Consider the following 20,761-nt stretch of genomic DNA (forward strand, 5'->3'; position numbering starts at 1 on the left):
TGTCTACACAGAATGGTGAGATCTGATCTGGATCATCATGTGACTGAACAGGCTGAAAACATTGGGCCTATGGAGCAGTGGGATATAAACTGCAGGATTTTCACCCTTAGTTTTCTTTTTTCTGCCGTCGTTCTGCCTCGTCATTAAAACGACAAGACTTCATAAACCTCTAGTTAAGCCCCATTTGGAATACTGCGTCCAATTTTGGGCCCCTCAGGAAGGACGTACTGGTGCTGGAGCATGTCTAGCAGCGATTCACACGGATGATCCCTGGAATGGTAGGTTTAATGTACGATGAACGGCTAAGGATCCTGGGATGGTATTCATTAGAGTTTAGAAGGTTAAGGGGAAATCTAATAGAAACTTACAAGATAATGTATGGCTTAGTAAGGGTGGACGCTGGCAAGTTGTTTCTGTTAGGCGGGGAGTCTAGGACCCATGGGCACAGCCTTAGAATTAGAGGGGGTAAGTTTAAAACAGAAATGAGGAGACATTGCTTCAGCCAGAGAGTGGTGGGCCTGTGGAATTCATTGCCACGGAGTGCAGTGGAGGCCGGGACGTTAAATGGCTTCAAGGCAGAGATCGATAAATTCTTGATCTCACAAGGAATCAAGGGCTACGGGGACAGTGCAGGGAAGTGGAGCTGAAATGCCCATCAGCCATGATTTAAATGGCGGAGAGGACTCGATGGGCCAAATGGCCTTACTTCCACTCCTATGTCTTATGGTCTTGAAACATTGTCACACTTCACTTGACGCAGCTTGACTGAGAAATTGTCCTCATTCTGAACAACTGATGGCAAACGCCTCCTAGTCATGAATGTCAATGCTACATCATTTCAAGGTCATCTTCATAGCATCTCTTGACTGTAAGACATAGGAAAAGAAACAGGCCATTCAGCCCCTCAAGTCTGCTTTTCCATTCAATGAGATCCTCAACTCTACTCTCCTGCATTTCCCCCACAACTCTTGATTCTCTTGTTGATTAAAAAATCACCTTGAATATCCTGAATAACCCGACCTCAACAGCCCTCTGTGGTAAAGAGTTCCACAGATTCACTACCTTCAGAGAAGAAATTTCCCCTCATCCCTGTCGTAAATGAGATTATGCCCTCTGGTCCTAGGCTTTCCCAGAGGGGAAATAACCTCACTCTATCTACCCTGTCAAGTCCCCTATGAATCTTGTACATTTCGATAGATTCACTTCTCGTTCTTCTTAACTCCAATGAGTACAAACCCACCCTACTCAAACTCTCTTTGGACGACATGTTTCCCCATACCTGTTATCAGCCTAGTGAACGTCCTCTGGATTGTCTCCAATGCAGATGCATCTTTTCTTAGAAAAATTTTCTTAAAAACTGTTCACTGTAACCCAGCTGTGGTCTAATTAATTTCTTCTATATTTTAGCATAACTGTCCAACTTTTATATTCTATTTCCCTTCCCACAGTCTTTCTCCACTGAAATGATATTCAGCTACTCTCTTCGTCCTGACAAAGGACATAACCCTACATTTTCCCACATTATATTCTATCCGCCAAGTTTTTGCCCACTCACTTAACATGTCTAACTACATCCCTCTGCAGGTTTTTTTGTGCTATCCTTGTCGCTTGCCTTCTTACCCATGTTTCTGTCAGCTGCAAACTTAACTATAATACCTTCACTTTCCTTATCCAAGCCATTAATACATTGTAAATGATTGTGACCCCAGTACTAATCCATGTGATACTCAGCTAGTTACAGCTTGCCATCCTGAAAATGTCCCCCTTTTCTCTGTTTTCTATTAGTTAGCCAATCCCCTATCTATGTAAATATACCCAACACTGTGGGCGCTTATTAAGTAGCCTAATGCACAGTACCTTACGAAATGCCTCTGAAAATCCAAATTATTACACCCACTGCTTCCCTTTTATTGATCCTGCTTGTTACCTCTTGTTATCGAATCTGGAAATGTGGATTTTCTTCGGTTCTGAAAAAAAGTCATACTGAACTTAAAACATGAACTCTGTTCTTCTCCCCACAGATGCTGCCAGACCTGCTGAGATTTTCTGCATTTGTTTTAAACTACATAATTGCCTTGTTTTGCACTCACCTTCACCAAAAGATAAAATGAGAACTTGCCTCGATGAGCTGGAGAGTGAATTTCCATACCCAGTCTAGAGAACTACCTTTGATTCAAAGATGCTCTCAAACATCCATCTTACCTTTTATATGAAGGGCTCCACAGTTAGACTTGGCTGGGATGCCTGAGACTTTGGTCAGATAAAAGCTGAAATGCTTGGCTTTTTCCAGCACATCCCACTTGTCTAAGGGCTCAGAGCTACTCTCCAGTTTGGATCGCCAAGTCACTTCTGAACTGACTGAGGGAGAAGGATAGTCTGTCCCATCCCGGCGTGGTTTTTTCTCCCTCTGACCAGGGCTCACCTGGTCGACTGGCTCCTCCTTGATCTGCCATTCTCTTGCTTTGACGTCAGACTCCTCGTCGCTGCTGGAGACACCCCAGCCTGATTCGGATGATGGTCTGGACCGTTTGAGGGCAGGGGAGGGGCGCTGGGCAGGGGTCACAGAACATTCCTGCCTTGTTTTGCCAGCCGTGGATGTTTGTAGCCTGGAATGAGTGAATTCTGAAGCTCCACTGCTGGAAGCAGCATTCCCCTGGCCAGAGTGAGGCGCCTCCAACTCTCCCTCATCCACCACTGTCTCATCTGAGTCTGACACACAGTCTTTCCTGACAGAGAGTGAGAGTGGGAGGGGCCTTCCTGTTGCCTGGGCAGGCTCAGCATCTTCATCATCACTGCTTGACACTGTCCACCTCCCATGCTGACTCTGTACTTTGCTCACTCCACCAGACATGTCTTTTGTGTGGGGGAAGAGGAGAAGGGGTAGTGGAGAAGGAATAAGAGAATTAAAATCAAAGACTCGCATTTATTAACCACCCTTCCAAACTCCGAGACATCCCAAAATGCTTTCCAGGCAGCCAATGATATTCTTCTTAAAACATATTTACTGTTGGAATGTAACAAGCCAACTGGCCAGAAACTTGCCAGGCGGCAGGAGGTAGGAAAATGTGGGCTTCTGTAATTTGGTGGGAAGAATGAGGAGCAATATGTTATTTAAAAGCAGAAAGACAGCAGAAATACTCATCACAGGAGGATGTTGGAGTCCTCATGCAAAACTCCCAAAAAGCTAGTATCCAAGTTTATTGAGTAATATGGAATGCAAGTGGAATGTTGGCCTTTATTTCAAATTGGATGGAATATATCAGTAGGGAGGTCATGCTAAAACTAAACTAGGCACTAGGCAGCCCACAACTGGAATGCTGGGTACCTAATCCAAGAAAAGATATGCTGGCATTGGAGGCATTCCAGAGAATGTTCACTCGGCTGGTAGCAGGTATGGTTGGACTGTCTTATGAGGAGAGGTTGAGTAGGTTAGGCATGGACTTATTGGAGTTTAGAAGAATGAAGGAGACCTTACTGAAACATACCAGATTCTTAAGGGGAAAGTGTGGAAAGGTTATTTCCCCTGTGGAAGAGTCTCAGACCAGAGGGCATAATCACAGAAGAAGGAGTTGCATACTTAAGACTTGCACTTTCCTTCTCTCAGAGAGTAGTGAATCTGTGGAATTCTTTACTGCAGAGGGCTGTTGAGCACATTGTGTTGGAGTGCATGCAGATTAGAGGCAGTTTAGTTCAAGGTGGGCTACCTGTTGGCCAAAATAAGTGCAATTTATCCAAGCACTTTACAGCCAAAGAAATACTTTTAGATGAGATTTCATACACAGGAATCTCCCACAAACTGCAACAGGATAATGTCCAAATGATCTGTTTTGATGAAGCGTGAGATAGGTTTTGAATCAATCAAAGGTTTTAGGGGTAAAAGGCAGCAAAGTGGAGTTGAGAATGGTCAGAAAAAACATGATCTAATTGAATAGCAAAACAGTTGGATGGGCTGAATGGCCTACTTCTGCCACTGCATCCTATGATAGAAAATATGGCAGTCAATTTATGCACAGCAACAATCTACAAACAGCAGTACGACAGTGTCCAAATTGTGTGGTATAGGAATATCGGCCCAGAACTCAATCATGATTGAGTTAACTGGTAGTTCTTTCATTCTGGTGGATCCCCTGCTCTGCTGCATTTGGGGCTGTGGGTGGGAGTCAACACTATTGTGGTACTGTGGTATCATATTGCCATTGCTGCCGGTCTAATTAAAATTGGGCAGGGCCAGATTACCAGGGACTGGATGCGCCATAGTTACCTGGAATGATACCTTCCCAAGTCATGTACAACAACACCGGTTGTCCGAGAAAACTTCAACCAATTTAACCCCTTGCCCTCTCTTACCATCTCTGCCTCCGTCTCTCCAGAAGCCAATTATTAAACAAATGACAGCCACTGCCCCGGGCAGTCGACTTAATACCCTGACTTGCAAAATCGCCACTTAAGGATATTGTTTAAAGAATCTCGGGCAAACATTAGCATTATGCAACACCTTCCTTAAGTCCAACCTGTGATTTAGTCGAGTTTCAATGGCAGTTCAGACTAGAACTGAATGGGCTGTAGGTACCTTCGGCGTTAAACCAGACAAAGCATGCAACCACAGCGTTGAATAGTACACAGCGAAGCAGAAAGAAGAAATGGCCCCCGATGGCTGAGGTGCAATGGGTCGAAAAGCAGCGCACGCCTGATTCAGGCAAGTTTCAAAAAAACCCATTGCGAGCATCGATTTGTAGCGGGATTGAGCCTAATATAGATTAGAACAGCATTTACTTAGACTAGCGCAGCCCACCTTGAATGAAACTGTATTTAATCTTCAAGCGCCACGACACAATGTATCAATCTGCTGTATCCGCACAATGTATCAATCTGCTTCAGAACGTGGCCCGAGAAGACGAACCTTCTTTCGAACGCAGCCCTCGAGCCCTTCCTACCGTCTCGCACAGGTCCTATCGCCCTCTTTCACTTTCCTATTTGTCCTGAGTGCCTACGGCAACCCTTATCCCGTTAACAATGAGAATCGCGGCTACTCTCATCTGAGATAATGGGGGCTGCTTGGCCTGCTGTGTTCATCCAGCCTCACATTTTATTATACTCTCATCTGAATTTGTTTTTGGAGAATTGAGCTGTTTTAACTTCTTGCTCTGGAAGATCCAGCACACTTGCTGGTATTCTCGAGTTCCCACGTTCAAGCCCCAATACAGCCCCCTTCTCAACACAAGTACCACAGCTGAGGGAGGAGATGCAGACCTTTGAGTGTGAAGTCAAACTGAGGCACCCCGCCTGCCTGCCTGCTCCAGATGTAAAAAGTCCCTATGCACTATTTTGAAAAGCAGAGGTTATCCCCAGTCGCTATTTATTTCTTTATCAAAAACCAGATCATTTGATTAGTATCCCATTGCTGTTTGTAGGAGATTACTGTGCACGAATTTGGCTGCTGTATTACAGCTGTGAGCGGCTACACTTTAAAAAGTACTTCGTTGTACTTCTATTCACTAGCTGGAAAGCGCTCAGATAAATTGTATTTATTTTGGCTATCAGATATACAGCCCACATGAACTAAACTGCCTCTCAACTGCAGCCACTCAAACACAATGCACCAAAATGGCTTCAGAATACAGCCCAGGAGGATTTAATTGGAAGATGGTAATTATGAAGAGTTTTTTAAATTCAGTCGTGGGAGGTCGGTGTCACTGGCTGGGCCAGCATTTGCTGCCCATCTTGAAGAAGGTGAGCTGCCTTCTTGAACTGTCGCAGTTTATTTAGCCTAGGTACACCTTCAATGCTGTTAGGGAGGGAATCCCAGGATTTTGACCCATATGGTGCAGTCCTTTTCTTTCTATTTTTAAAATGCAATTCCCAAGTATTTAAATTAAGTAGTGTCCCAATCTTTTCAATTATTTATAAAAAAAACTTAAAGGATGACAAGATGGTAAGAGTTTCTACAAAATTTAAAGGAAAATCAATAAAGTGAGCATCGGTCCTCTAAGAAGGTAGATTAAGAATGGAAATAAGGAAATGGCAGATGAATGTAGTACTATTTTGCATCAGTCTTCGCTATGGTGGATACAAGTGACATTCCAGAGGCAGTAAAAAATCAGGAAATGCACATTCGCCAGTGAGGTGGTACCGAGGAAATTGTTGGAACTGTGGCAGACAAGTGCCCAGGTTCTGATGGACTTCATCCAAGGGTCTTAAAAGAAGTGGGTAGTGAAATAGGTGATGTGTTGGTTTGAATTTTCCAAAACTCCTTCAATTCAGGGAAAGTCCATTAGATTGGAAGATAGCAAATGTCAATGCTTTATTCAAAAAAGGAGACAGAGAGTCAGAAACAACAAGCCAGGTTGTGTAACATCTGTCACAGGGAAAATATTATTAAATAAGTTATAACAGGGCATTCACAGAACTTCAAGGTAACTGGGCACAGCCAACATGGTTTTTTTTGAAAGAGAAATCATGTTTGGCCTATCTATTGGAGTTCTTTGAGGAGCTAACACATGCCATTGATAAAACGGAACTGGTAGAGGCACTGGACTTAAGTTTTTCAGAAGATCCTTGAAAAGGTGCCACATCACAGGTTATTGTGGAAAATAAAAGCTTATGGCGTTAGGTGGTAGCATTTTAGTATAGAAGACAGGCTAGCTAACATGAACCACAGAGTAGATTAAATTTTTACTTTCGAGCAGAGAGGATGTCATGCGTAGTGTATGACAGGGGTCAGTGCTGGATCCTCAACTCTTTACAATTTATATGAATGATCTGGATGGAGGGACTGTTGGTATGGTTGTCAAGTTTGTTGATGGTACACAGATAGTAATATGAATTGTGAAGAAGACATAAGGAGATTACAAAGTTATAGGTTCAGTCGGAGGGCAAGGATGTGGTAAATGGAGTAATTCATGAAAAATACAGAATTGTCAGTTTGGCAGGAAGTTATAAAGAATGTATATTATCTAAATAATGAGAGATTACAGAGCTCAGAAATGCAAAGGAATAAGGGTGTCTTTTTGTATAAATTGCAAAAGGTTGCTATGCAGGTATGGCAAGTAATTAGAAAAGCTAATAGAAAAATATCATTTGTTCAGAGGCAATAAAAGCAGAGAGGTTATGCTTCAATTATACAGTCATGATGTGGAGGTGCCAGTGTTGGACTGGGGTGGACAAAGTCAGAAGTCAAGGGACTTCACCTGATGAAGGAGCAGTGGTCCAAAAGCTTGCAATTTCAAATAAATCTGTTGGACTATAACCTGGTGTCATGTGATTTATGACTCAGTTGTATACAGCAATAGTGAAATCACGTCTGGAGTAGAGTGTACAGTATTGGTCAGAAAGGATCTAAATATGTTAGGGGTAGTGGTAACTGCCATTGCTGGAGAATCTGAGATAACAAGGTGTAGAGTTGGATGAACACAGCAGGCCAAGCAGCATCAGAGGAGCAGGACAGCAGATGTTTCGAGTCTGGACACTTCTTCAGAAGTGTGTTAGGGGCATAGAGGTTTACCTGATTAATGCCTGGAATGAACAAGTTGTCTTATGAGGAAACGATGGAGAGACTGGGCATGTATCTGCTCAAGTTTAGAAGAATAAGAGGTGACTTGACTGAAACAGGTCAGTTCCTGATAAGCTCACAACAGATTGGATAAGGAGAGGATGTATCCTCTTAAGAGAGAATGTAGAACCATGGGAGACTGTTTAAAAATCGAGGGTCACACATTTAAACCAGAGGTAAGGCCTTTTTTTTCTTTCAGAGGATTACAAGTATCTCTTGTCCTGAAAAGACAGTCGAAGCTAAGTCATAGAGTTATACAGCATGGGAACAGATCCTTAGTCCAAGTTGTCCACACCAACCAGATATCCCAATCTGACCAATCCTCTGTATTTGCCAGCATTTGGCCCGAAGCCCTCTTAAACCCTTCCTATTCATATACCCATTCAGATGCCTTATAAATGTTGTAATTGTACCAGCCTCCACCACTTCCTCTGGCACCACCCTCTTGGTGTAAAAGGTACCCTTTAGGTCCCTTTTATAACTTTCCCTCTCACCTTAAACCTCTGCCCTGTAGTTTTGGACTCCCCTACCTGGGGGAAAAAGACATTGGTTATTGGCTATCCATGCCCCTCATGATTTTATAAACCTCTATAAAGTCACTCCTCAGCCTCTGACGTTCTGGGGAAAATAGCCCCAGCCTATTCAGCCATTTCCTAGAGCTCAAACCCTCCAACCTGGCAACATCCTTGTAATTCTTTTCTACACGCTGTCAAGTTTAATAACACCTTCCCTTTAGCAGGGAGACCAGAATTGCACACAGTATTTCAAAAGTGGTCTATCCAACGTCCTGTACAGCCAAAACATGACATCCTAACTCCTATACTCAATGCACTGACCAACAAAGGCAAGCTACCAAATGCCTTCTTCACTACCCTGTCTACCTGTGACTTGACTTTTAAGGAACTATGAACCTGTACCCCAAGATCTCTGTTCAGCAAGGCTCCCCAGGACCCTTTGGTTAAGTATATAAGTCCTGCTCTGATTTGTCTTAGCAAAATGCAACACGGCACATTTATCTAAATTAAACTCCATCTGCCACTCCTCAGCTCATCGGCTGACTTTATGAAGTTCTCATTGTACTCTGAGATAATCTTCTTTACTGTCGACTACATCACCAGTTTTGGTGTAATCTACAAATTTACAAACTATACCTTTCTATATTCGCATTCAAATTATTTACATAAATGTCAAAAGGCAGTGACTTTAATGTAGTCAATATATTTCTCATCACTTGGCAACACAAGTGGATAAGGTGCTTAAGGAAGGCAAACGGCAAGTTTGCCTTCATCGACTGGAGCACTGAATATAAAAGTTGGCAAGTCATGTTGCATTTTATAAGACTCTAATCAGGCCACATTTGTAGTACTGTGTACTGTTCTGGTCACTGCACTATAGGAAGGATATGGAGGCTTTAGAGAGGGTGCAGAAGAAACTTAGCAGGACGTTGTCTGAATTGGATTATATTCTCTATAAGGACAGGTTGGACAGACTCGGACTGTTTTCGCTAGAGCGTCAGAGGCTGGGGGAACGACCTAATAGAAGTACACAAAACTGAGAGGCATGGATTTGGCTAGATAGTTGGAGTCTTTTTCTCGGGGTGTAAATGTCAAATACTAGGGGCTACAGGTTTAAGGAGAGGGAGAACATTTTAAAAGAGATGGGTGAGGCAAGTTTTTTTACACTGAGGGTAATTGTGCCTGGAACACCCTGCTAGGGGGAGGTGATGGAAGCAGGTGCGAGGTCAGTGTTGGAGAGGCATTGAGACAGACACAGGAACAGGCGGGGACAGTAGAAGGATGGGGACCATATGCAGGCGGATGGCAAGTTAGTTTTAGAATAGCACGATTGTGCGGACAATCATGGTGGGCCGACTAATGTTTATGAAGGCACTTGATAATGTCAACAAATGTTGTTGGCCTTACCTTAAACTTTTAACATTGTACGATCTTAGGCGACTGAAAATTAATATTACTGGATGTGCAATGTCTTAAACTGGCACCATTTACAAACAAAAAAACATGAATCTCTGTAATTGCAGTAACGCTAACCGGTCAGTGACAACTCGCGCGGAAATTATAAACCGCGAGAACCCTTTAAGAACACGACATTCCCTTTAAAAGCGATGGCCAATCACTGAAGGTGATAAATGGAGGTGCTAGGTAACATATCATCCAATGAGGAAGGAGGATGTGGTTGCGCGGAAATTACAAAGGCAGGAGCTTCCTTGAGAGCGGGTCCTGGGAGGAAGGATCAGAGCTGGAGGAAAGTAATAACAGCGACAGTAATAAATAGTTACAGGCAGAGATCAGCTACATTGTAACTGCTGGCAGAGTAACAGTAAGGGAGGGGGAGAGTAACAGTGGCAGTGAGGGAGAACAACAGTGACAGTGAGGGTCTGGGTAGGGAGAGTGACTGAGGGAAGGGGGAGAGTTACTGTGAGGGTCAGTGACAGTGGGGAAGGTAATAGCGAGGGCTGATGAGATTAACAGTGGGGGTCACTAAAAGTGAAGGTGAGAGTAACAGTGAATTTGTGGATGAGTGAGGGGCTAGATTTGAGAAGATAGAATTAGTATTATTAACAGTGAAGCAGAGTCAGGGATCTGCAACGGTGAGTGACGGTTACAATTTATGATCTGATTCGTCGCTGTCTGGACATCTAATGATGTATCGAGCACAGCCTTTTACTCTTGATAAAGAGAGGATAGTCACTGACTTGGAGAAAAGCCACTTTGTCACGGTAGGTAACACTGAGACTGGGCAGTAGAGAGGAACCATTTCATTCCTACTATTTGGACTCTCTCTCCTATCTTTGCTCCAAAGCAGCAGGGCTCCCTGGGGGAAATGGTGAATATGTCTCTTGGCAAATGTGGTTATTTTTCCATTAAGGTATTTTAAAGGTAAAACCTCTCAACTTTTAATCTGATGCTGCATTTTAAGTTCATGTCAAGTGATCTTGCATTTTGTATTTATTTTAGTTACCTTTGATGCCTTGGGATATTCTGAAGCATTTCAGTCAGTTTGAATACAGTTACTATATTAAATGAAACACAACCCATTTGAAGGCAGTAAGATGTCACGAAAGGCATTGAAACAAATACAAACGTACGTTTAGGAGCAGGTGTTTTCAAGTCAGCTTTACCATTTGATATGATTACGGTTGATCTGAACACTTTGCAATCCAGCCTATACCCAATGTTCTTTCATTCCCCTGCGTGTCAAGAAATATCTCTGTTGTGTGGTCCCATAAGTGAAAATGCTGAACTCTGTTTTGAATGTCTGTGGAGGATTCATTTGAGCCCCAGTACTGCCAGAATTTCTATCTACTTCAACCTTTAAAGTATGCAAAGCCTCACACTCCTTCGCTTTTTTTAGAGAGTTCCAAAGACTCATGACCCACAAAAAATTGTTTTCTGCCTTAAATGGGCAGCAGTACTGTCTCATTGCACCATGGACCTGGGTTTCAGCCTCTGGCAACTGTCTGTGTGGAGTTTGCATGATCTCCCCATATCTGCATGTGTTTCCTCCCACAGTCCACAAATGTCCAGATTGGGTAGATTAGCTGTGCTAAATTGTCCATGGATGTGTAGGTTAAATGGGTTAGTCAGGGATAGGTAGGGGGTATGGGTCTGGATAGGATGCTCTTCAGATGGTTGGTGTGGATTCAATGGGCCAATTGGCCAGCTTCCACATTGTAAATTTTTGTCAAATATTAAGATTGACAAGTCGCCAGGCCCGGATCAGATTTGTCCTCGGCTGCTTTGGGAAGCGAGAAATGCAATTGCTTCGCCACTTGCGAAGATCTTTGCATCCTCGCTCTCCACTGGAGTCGTACCTGAGGACTGGAGAGAGGCAAATGTAATTCCTCTCTTCAAGAAAGGAAATGGGGAAATCCCCGGCAATTATAGACCGGTAAGTCTCATGTCTGTCGTCTGCAAGGTGTTAGAAAGGATTCTGAGGGATAAGATTTATGACCATCTGGAAGAGCATGGCTTGATCAAATACAGTCAACACGGCTTTGTGAGGGGTAGGTCATGCCTTACAAACCTTATCGAGTTTTTTGAGGATGTGACTAGAAAGGTTGATGAGGGTCGAGCTGTGGATGTGGTGTATATGGACTTCAGTAAGGCATTTGATAAGGTTCCCCATGGTAGGCTCATTCAGAAGGTCAGGAGGAATGGGATACAGGGGAACTTAGCTGCTTGGATACAGAATTGGCTGGCCAACAGAAGACAGCGAGTGGTAGTAGAAGGAAAATATTCTGCCTGGAAGTCAGTGGTGAGTGGAGTTCCACAGGGCTCTGTCCTTGGGCCTCTACTGTTTGTAATTTTTATTAATGACTTGGACGAGGGAATTGAAGGATGGGTCAGCAAGTTTGCAGACGACACAAAGGTTGGAGGTGTCGTTGACAGTGTGGAGGGCTGTTGTAGGCTGCAGCGGGACATTGACAGGATGCAGAGATGGGCTGAGAGGTGGCAGATGGAGTTCAACCTGGATAAATGCGAGGTGATGCATTTTGGAAGGTCGAATTTGAAAGCTGAGTACAGGATTAAGGATAGGATTCTTGGCAGCGTGGAGGAACAGAGGGATCTTGGTGTGCAGATACATAGATCCCTTAAAATGGCCACCCAAGTGGACAGGGTTGTTAAGAAAGCATATGGTGTTTTGGCTTTCATTAACAGGGGGATTGAGTTTAAGAGTCGTGAGATCTTGTTGCAGCTCTATAAAACTTTGGTTAGACCGCACTTGGAATACTGCGTCCAGTTCTGGGCGCCCTATTATAGGAAAGATGTGGATGCTTTGGAGAGGGTTCAGAGGAGGTTTACCAGGATGCTGCCTGGACTGGAGGGCTTATCTTATGAAGAGAGGTTGACTGAGCTCGGTCTCTTTTCATTGGAGAAAAGGAGGAGGAGAGGGGACCTAATTGAGGTATACAAGATAATGAGAGGCATAGATAGAGTTGATAGCCAGAGACTATTTCCCAGGGCAGAAATGGCTAGCACGAGGGGTCATAGTTTTAAGCTGGTTGGTGGAAAGTATAGAGGGGATGTCAGAGGCAGGTTCTTTACGCAGAGAGTTGTGAGAGCATGGAATGCGTTGCCAGCAGCAGTTGTGGAAGCAAGGTCATTGGGGTCATTTAAGAGACTGCTGGACATGTATATGGTCACAGAAATTTGAGGGTGCATACATGAGGATCAATGGTCGGCACAACATTGTGGGCTGAAGGGCCTGTTCTATGTTCTATGTTCTATGTTCTATGTTCTATGTTCTATGTTCTATGTTCTATGTTCTATGTTCTATGTTCTATGTTCTATGTTCTATGTTCTATGTTCTATGTTCTATGTTCTATGTTCTAATTTTTAAACAGTGACAATTTAGAGGAATAGCTTCAGTATATCCATCCTGTCTTCAGGATCTTTGTATCCATTTCAGATATTAGTCTGGTCAACTTGCTCTGAACTGCCTCCAACTCACTTACATCCTTAAATAAGGAGACCAATATTGTACAGTACTGTAGATGTGGTCTTGCCAATATAACTGTGGCAAAATCTCCCTCTTATTGTACTCCATTCCCTTCACAATAAACTGTACTATTCTATTGGCTGTTCTACTTCCTGTACCTGCATACTAGCCTTTTGCGTTTTAAACACTGTGGATGAATCAGCATGCATCTTTAATTTGACTACAGAATTTATTAAGAAATCTCAAATAATCAAATACTGAAGCAATAATTAAACTTTATGCATTGTTATGGACCAGACCAAAATCCCTCAAAACCTATTAAGATGATAGCCAAGACCCCCACTTTTTCTTATTTTTAAAGGCAAGCCTAAGGCGTTGTGCTCTGGGTGCAATTCAGTTGGTCAGACCACCAGATTTGAAGTAAAATGCACTTTATTCTGACACTATCTTTAAAACACAGAAGAAAGTAGAATTGGAGTAACTTAACTCTATTGGAAAACTGAACAAAATAACAGATTATTTAACTACTAAACAAAAACTGTTCCAATATAGGAACATCCCAGAAACACCCTTGGCAAAGGTAACTTTCAGTACAATAGATTGTTTCACATGCAATTCTCACAGCAGTGTTATCTGATAGAGGGCAGCACGGTGGCTCAGTGGTTAGCACTGCTGCCTCACAGTGCCAGGGACCTGGATTCAATTCTACCTTCGGGTGACTGTCTGTGTGGAGTTTGCACGTTCTCCCTGTGTTTGCTTGGGTTTCCTCCCACAGTCCAAAGATGTGCAGGCTAGGTGGATTGGCTATGCTAAATTGCCCGTAGTGTTCAGGAATGTGTGGGTTGTAAGGAGAAATGGATCTGGGTGGGATGTCTGAGGGTTGGTGTGGTCTTGTTGGGCTAAAGGGTCTGTTTCCACAGTGGAGGGTTTCTACAAAAAAACTCCAGCTTTTGGTCGTAATGGAGAGAGGAATAAGAGCTTCTGTACCTAGCTTCAAGAACCCAACAGTTACTCAAATCCTGGTTCTGTGGGAGCTTGACCTCACCCCATCATGATGCTTGTACTGTTTCAACCTTTTATTAAAAAAAAAACCCAAGGCCATTTACTTGGTTGTACAAACCATTCAGCGTCTCTTCTCAACCTCTGCTCAGATGAGGCTGACTTCAACAGTGGGCCTCTGAAATATCCACCACCTTCCTCAACCCCGAGGAATTTTCAGCACTGTTGTCAACAGGGGCCACAATTGGGTCCATCCAATCCGCCTTCACCCCCTCAGTTTCCTCCCACAATGCCCCCTCACAGCCCCATGGCACCTTCCCCTACGATCAGCAAAGGTGCAACGCCTGCTCGTTTACCTCCTTCCTCAGTATCCAAGGACCCAAACATACCTTCCAGCTGAAGCAACACTTCACCTGCACTTCCCAGAATCTAGTCTGAGATAATAGGAACTGCAGATGCTGAAAAATCCGAGATAACAAGGTGTGGAGCTGGATGAACACAGCAGGCCAAGCAGCATCTTAGGAGCACACAAGCTGATGTTTTGGGCTTAGACCCTTCATTTCTGAAATATCAGCTTTCCTGCTCCCAAGATGCTGCTTGGCCTGCTGTGTTCATCCAGCTGTACACCTTGTTATCCCTTTATTTAGGATTGTTATCTTTCTGCTTATAAATTGTCTTACACCCTCTCTCACATTACATCTAAAGAAAGAGATGTGCTTTGAAAGCTTGCGTTTTCAAATAAACCTGTTGGCCCTTAACCTGGTGTCATCTGATTCCTGACTGAAGGCTTGTAGATATTGGACAGGCTCTGCGGGGTCAGGAGGTGAGTGACTCACTGCAGGACTCCTAGCCTTTGTTCAGAGGACAGCAGTCCCAGCTCTTCCAGTCTCTCCAAGTCACTGGTTGATCTCCCTCTGGGTATGTGTCCTGGAGGTACTAAGATTCATAATGCTGATTTTCTCCGAGGCAAGTTTTTAGAACAAAGCTGTCAAACACAGACCAGGCACGAAGCAAGCCCTTCAGCAAAGGCAGTTGCTGGCAAGTTGTCACCCTCCCCCTAGCATCAGCATAGCTTTTGCTGCCTTGAAAATCTATGGAAGTGATTGTGTGGCTGCATCTTATTTTACTGCAGTGAATAAGTGGTCATTGTAAAAACAAACTGAAATACATTGTGGTTTTAAAATGCTTAAAGTCACACAATGCCAGGTTATAGCCCAACAGGTTTATTTGAAATCACAAACTTTCGGAGTGCTCCTCCTTCAGGTGAAATTTATAGGTGGAGCCATCAAAATGTCTTACAAATGGTGTGAGTGAAGTGTCGACAGGCTGAATTACAAGTCGTTGCAGGTGACTAATTGTCAGACAGTATGAGTAAAGTATCAACAAGTGAATAGCAAGGGGTGACCAATGATCTGACTAATTGAGGCAGAGGTAATTACAGAAAATTAAAAATAAGATGGTGCTGGAGACAAACTAAATGACTTAAATAACATGTGAGGCTGGACGAACACAGCAGGCCAAGCAGCATCTCAGGAGCACAAAAGCTGACGTTTCGGGCCTAGACCCTTCATCAGAGAGGGGGATGGGGGGAGGGAACTGGAATAAATAGGGAGAGAGGGGGAGGCGGACCGAAGATGGAGAGTAAAGAAGATAGGTGGAGAGAGTGTAGGTAGGGAGGGGATAGGTCAGCCCAGGGAAGACGGACAGGTCAAGGAGGTGGGATGAGGTTAGTAGGTAGCGGGGGGTGCGGCTTGGGGTGGGAGGAAGGGATGGGTGAGAGGAAGAACCGGTTAGGGAGGCAGAGACAGGTTGGACTGGTTTTGGGATGCAGTGGGTGGGGGGGAAGAGCTGGGCTGGTTTTGTGGTGCAGTGGGGGGAGGGGACGAACTGGGCTGGTTGAGGGATGCAGTAGGGGAAGGGGAGATTTTGAAACTGGTGAAGTCCACATTGATACCATATGGCTGCAGGGTTCCCAGGCGGAATATGAGTTGCTGTTCCTGCAACCTTCGGGTGGCATCATTGTGGCAGTGCAGGAGACCCATGATGGACATGTCATCAAGAGAATGGGAGGGGGAGTGGAAATGTTTTGCGACTGGGAGGTGCAGTTGTTTTTTGCGAACTGAGCGGAGGTGTTCTGCAAAGCGGTCCCCAAGCCTCCGCTTGGTTTCCCCAATGTAGAGGAAGCCGCACCGGGTACAGTGGATGCAGTATACCACATTGGCAGATGTGCAGGTGAACCTCTGCTTGAGGTGGAATGTCATCTTGGGGCCTGGGATGGGGGTGAGGGAGGAGGTGTGGGGACAAGTGTAGCATTTTCTGCGGTTGCAGGGGAAGGTGCCGGGTGTGGTGGGGTTGGAGGGCAGTGTGGAGCGAACAAGGGAGTCACGGAGAGAGTGGTCTCTCCGGAAAGCAGACAGGGGAGGGAATGGAAAAATGTCTTGGGTGGTGGGGTCGGATTGTAAATGGCGGAAGTGTCGGAGGATAATGCGTTGTATCCGGAGGTTGGTAGGGTGGTGTGTGAGAACGAGGGGGATCCTCTTGGGGCGGTTGTGGCGGGGGCGGGGTGTGAGGGATGTGTCGCGCGAAATGCGGGAGACGCTTTCCCGTGACACATCCCTCACACCCCGCCCCCGCCACAACCGCCCCAAGAGGATCCCCCTCGTTCTCACACACCACCCTACCAACCTCCGGATACAACGCATTATCCTCCGACACTTCCGCCATTTACAATCCGACCCCACCACCCAAGACATTTTTCCATCCCCTCCCCTGTCTGCTTTCCGGAGAGACCACTCTCTCCGTGACTCCCTTGTTCGCTCCACACTGCCCTCCAACCCCACCACACCCGGCACCTTCCCCTGCAACCGCAGAAAATGCTACACTTGTCCCCACACCTCCTCCCTCACCCCCATCCCAGGCCCCAAGATGACATTCCACATCAAGCAGAGGTTCACCTGCACATCTGCCAATGTGGTATACTGCATCCACTGTACCCGGTGCGGCTTCCTCTACATTGGGGAAACCAAGCGGAGGCTTGGGGTCCGCTTTGCAGAACACCTCCGCTCAGTTCGCAAAAAACAACTGCACCCCCCAGTCGCAAACCATTTCCACTCCCCCTCCTATTCTCTTGATGACATGTCCATCATGGGCCTCCTGCACTGCCACAATGATGCCACCCGAAGGTTGCAGGAACAGCAACTCATATTCCGCCTGGGAACCCTGCAGCCATATGGTATCAATGTGGACTTCACCAGTTTCAAAATCTCCCCTTCCCCTACTGCATCCCTCAACCAGCCCAGTTCGTCCCCTCCCCCCACTGCACCACACAACCAGCCCAGTTCGTCCCCTCCCCCCACTGCACCACACAACCAGCCCAGCTCTTCCCCCCCACCCCCTGCATCCCAAAACCAGTCCAACCTGTCTCTGCCTCCCTAACCGGTTCTTCCTCTCACCCATCCCTTCCTCCCACCCCAAGCCGCACCCCCCGCTACCTACTAACCTCATCCCACCTCCTTGACCTGTCCGTCTTCCCTGGGCTGACCTATCCCCTCCCTACCTCCCCACCTACACTCTCTCCACCTATCTTCTTTACTCTCCATCTTCGGTCCGCCTCCCCCTCTCTCCCTATTTATTCCAGTTCCCTCCCCCCATCCCCCTCTCTGATGAAGGGTCTAGGCCCGAAACGTCAGCTTTTGTGCTCCTGAGATGCTGCTTGGCCTGCTGTGTTTGTCCAGCCTCACATTTTATTATCTTGGAATCTCCAGCATCTGCAGTTCCCATTATCTCTGACTTAAATAACATAACAGGTTTAAGAGTTGCATGCAGAAGGTCTAACCAAAGTAACAAGTAATCCTAAACCCTACAGAAATTAAGGTAGACAGATCATTAACTTTATCAAAATGATGGTATCAAAACAGGAAGATTTTACAAGTACTGAAGTATGGTGGGGTCACACGTAGTCTGACATGAACTCAAGGTCACAGTCGAGTCATCTTTGTGGGTAAGGAGAACTTGGCTTTTAGTTTCTGCTCAGCAGTGCTGTGTTGTTCTGTGTCTCAAAGTCAACCTTGGAGGATGCTTCCTGCAGCCTGCAAGGCCAAATATCCTCGACTGCTGAAATGTTCCCTGACTGGGAGGGAACATTCCTATCTGGCAATTGTTGCACAGTGTCCATTCATCCATTGTTGTACCTTGCTTGCAGTATATGAGGTAGACAACATTGGCCAAGTCACATGAATATCTATGCTGTGTACATGGTGGGTGGTGTTACCACATTTGATGGTAGCTTGCATTCATCTGTTGCCATACTGTCCGCATGGTCTCACCGATATACCATGCCTCAAGGCATCCTTAGCTGCAGCATATCAGGTAGACAACATTGGCTGAGTAACATGAGTTTCTGCTGTGTACATGGTGGGTAGTGTTCCCAAATCTGGTAGTGTCCATATCAATGATCTGACATGTTTTGCAGAGGTAGCTGTGGCAGATTGTGTGGTGTTGAATTTGACGTTGTCCTGAAGACTGGGTAGATTCCTGCGAACAATTGTTGAAGGTGAGAAGTGGTGTAGAGATGACCTCGGTGAGATGTTCATCATCAATGACCTGTTGGAACATTTTGCAAAAGTCATCCCTATGCCACCAACTCTCACTTTCAAACAATCACTAAACCTTAAATGGACCATTGTTCTCAGCAATCTACCCAGCCTCATGACAACATTGACTGCAAACACCACACAACCCTGCCATGGTAACCTGTCCGAGACCAGATCATTGACATGGAAGCTACCATCAAATGTGGGAACACCACCCACCATGCACACGGCACAGATATTCATGTGACTCGGCCAATGTTGTCCATCTCATACACTGCGAGCAAGGTACAACAACGGACACTACGCAACAATTGCCAGACAGGAATGTTCCTTCCCAGTCGGGGAACATTTCGCAGTCAGACATTCAGCCTTCGATCTTAGGTAAGTGTCCTCAAAGGTGGCCTTCAAGATACACGATGATGCAGAATCACTGAGCACAAAGCAATTGCCAAGTTCCATACTGAAAGTGGCCTCAACCGTGACTGAGGGTTCGTCACGCGACATGTAAGCACACCGTACTGTTCTGTCTGTAAAATCTTTACTGTTTTGCTTTGACACGATCACCTTGATAACTTATGATCTTTCTACCATATTTGTTTTGAAGAGTTTTGGATTACTTGTTACTTTGGTTAGGCCCTTGGCATGTGACTCACACCCATCATGTTATTCCAGTCATTTGGTTTGTCTCCATCTTATTTTTAATTTTTTTTGTGATTATCTCTCCTTCGTTTCATCAGACTGTAGGTCATCCCTTAATGTGTTATTCAGCTGTTAATACTTTACTCACACACCCTCGATTCCTTCAGACCTATCACTTGGCTTGTTGACACTCCACTCACACTTTGTATGTTTCAATCTCTCCGACTATAAAGTCTGTGCTTGAGTATTATCTTCACGTCACCTGATGAAGGAGCAGACTGTGAAAGCTTGAGTTCAAATAAACTTTTCTTGGACGATAACCTGGTGTTGGGACTTTTGACCTTGTCCACCCCAGTCCGGCTCCAGCACCAGCACCAGCACCTCCATCTTAGTTTGGTTTGTTTGTTATTTTACTTAGACCTTCAGCGTGCGACTCTTGTACCTATCATATTATTCCAGTTCCTCATAGAACATAGCAGTACAGGCCCTTCAGCCCTCAATGGTTTCACAGGTCATCGCAACAATCTGAAGCCCATCTAACCTACACTATTCCATTATCATCCATATGTTTATCCAATGACCATTTAAATGCCTTTAAATTTGGCGAGTACTGTTGCAGGCAGGGCATTCCACACCCTGACTACCCTCTGAGTAAAGAACCTATCTCTGACATCTGTCCTATATCTATCTATCACCCCTCCGTTTAAAGCTATGTCCCCTCGTGCTAGCCAGCTCCATCCGAGGAAAAAGGCTTTCAGTGTCCACCCTATCTAATCCGCTGATCACCTTGTATGTCTTCATTTAAGTCACCTCTTAATCTTCTTCTCTCTAATGAAAATAGCCTTGAGTTCCTCAGTGCCTCCTCGTAAGACCTTCCCTCCATACCAGGCAACATCCTGGTAAACCTCCTTTGCACCCTTTCCAGTGCTTCCACGTCCTTCCTATAATGCAGCGACCAGAACTGTATGCAATACTCCAAGTACGGCCGCACCAGAGTTTTGTACAGCTGCACCATGACCTCATGGCTCCGAAACTCCATCCCTTCACCAGTAAAACCTAACACACCGTATGCCTTAACAATCTTATCAACTTGGGTGGCAACTTTCAGGGATCTATGCACATGGACATTGAGGTTTCTTTGCTCATCCACACTACCAAGAGTCTTACCATTAGCCCAGTACTCCACGGATTGTAGATGACCGCAACTCCCCCCCCCCCCCCCCCGACAGTGGTCGAGAACGCCCTTGACCGTGTCTCCCGCATTTCCTGCAACACATCCCTCACACCCTGCCCCTGCCACAACCGCCCAAAGAGGATCCCCCTCGTTCTCACACACCACCCCACCAACCTCCGGATACAACGTATCATCCTCCGACACTTCCACCATCTACAATCCGACCCCACCACCCAAGACATTTTTCCATCCCCACCCTTGTCTGCTTTCCAGAGAGTCCACTCTCTCCGTGACTCCCTTGTTCGCTCCACACTGCCCTCCCACCCCACCACACCTGGCACCTTGCCC

General features: G+C 45.4%; 2 protein-coding genes across 8 annotated transcripts in view; one reads left to right on the plus strand and one right to left on the minus strand.

Moving 5' to 3' along the window:
• The window catches only part of tdp1 (tyrosyl-DNA phosphodiesterase 1), a 135,142-nt gene extending 125,488 nt beyond the window's left edge, over positions 1-9,654 (minus strand). For 2 of the 6 annotated variants that reach the window (XM_059648971.1, XM_059648966.1), the window contains exons 1-2: positions 9,472-9,654; positions 2,203-2,853 (exon numbers count right to left, since the gene is read on the minus strand). In XM_059648971.1, the coding sequence (XP_059504954.1) occupies positions 2,203-2,851 (649 nt within the window). In that variant the 5' untranslated portion in view covers positions 2,852-2,853; positions 9,472-9,654. The other 4 variants (XM_059648968.1, XM_059648967.1, XM_059648970.1 and 1 more) reach the window with 4 other exon arrangements.
• A 102-nt stretch (positions 9,655-9,756) lies between these two features.
• The window catches only part of efcab11 (EF-hand calcium binding domain 11), a 96,737-nt gene continuing 85,732 nt past the window's right edge, over positions 9,757-20,761 (plus strand). For both annotated transcript variants that reach the window (XM_048538293.2, XM_048538294.2), the window contains exon 1: positions 9,757-10,286. In XM_048538293.2, the coding sequence (XP_048394250.1) occupies positions 10,209-10,286 (78 nt within the window). In that variant the 5' untranslated portion in view covers positions 9,757-10,208. The remainder of the gene's footprint in view (positions 10,287-20,761) is intronic.

The sequence above is a fragment of the Stegostoma tigrinum genome, chromosome 10, assembly GCF_030684315.1.
Source record: "Stegostoma tigrinum isolate sSteTig4 chromosome 10, sSteTig4.hap1, whole genome shotgun sequence".
Classification (NCBI taxonomy): domain Eukaryota; kingdom Metazoa; phylum Chordata; class Chondrichthyes; order Orectolobiformes; family Stegostomatidae; genus Stegostoma; species Stegostoma tigrinum.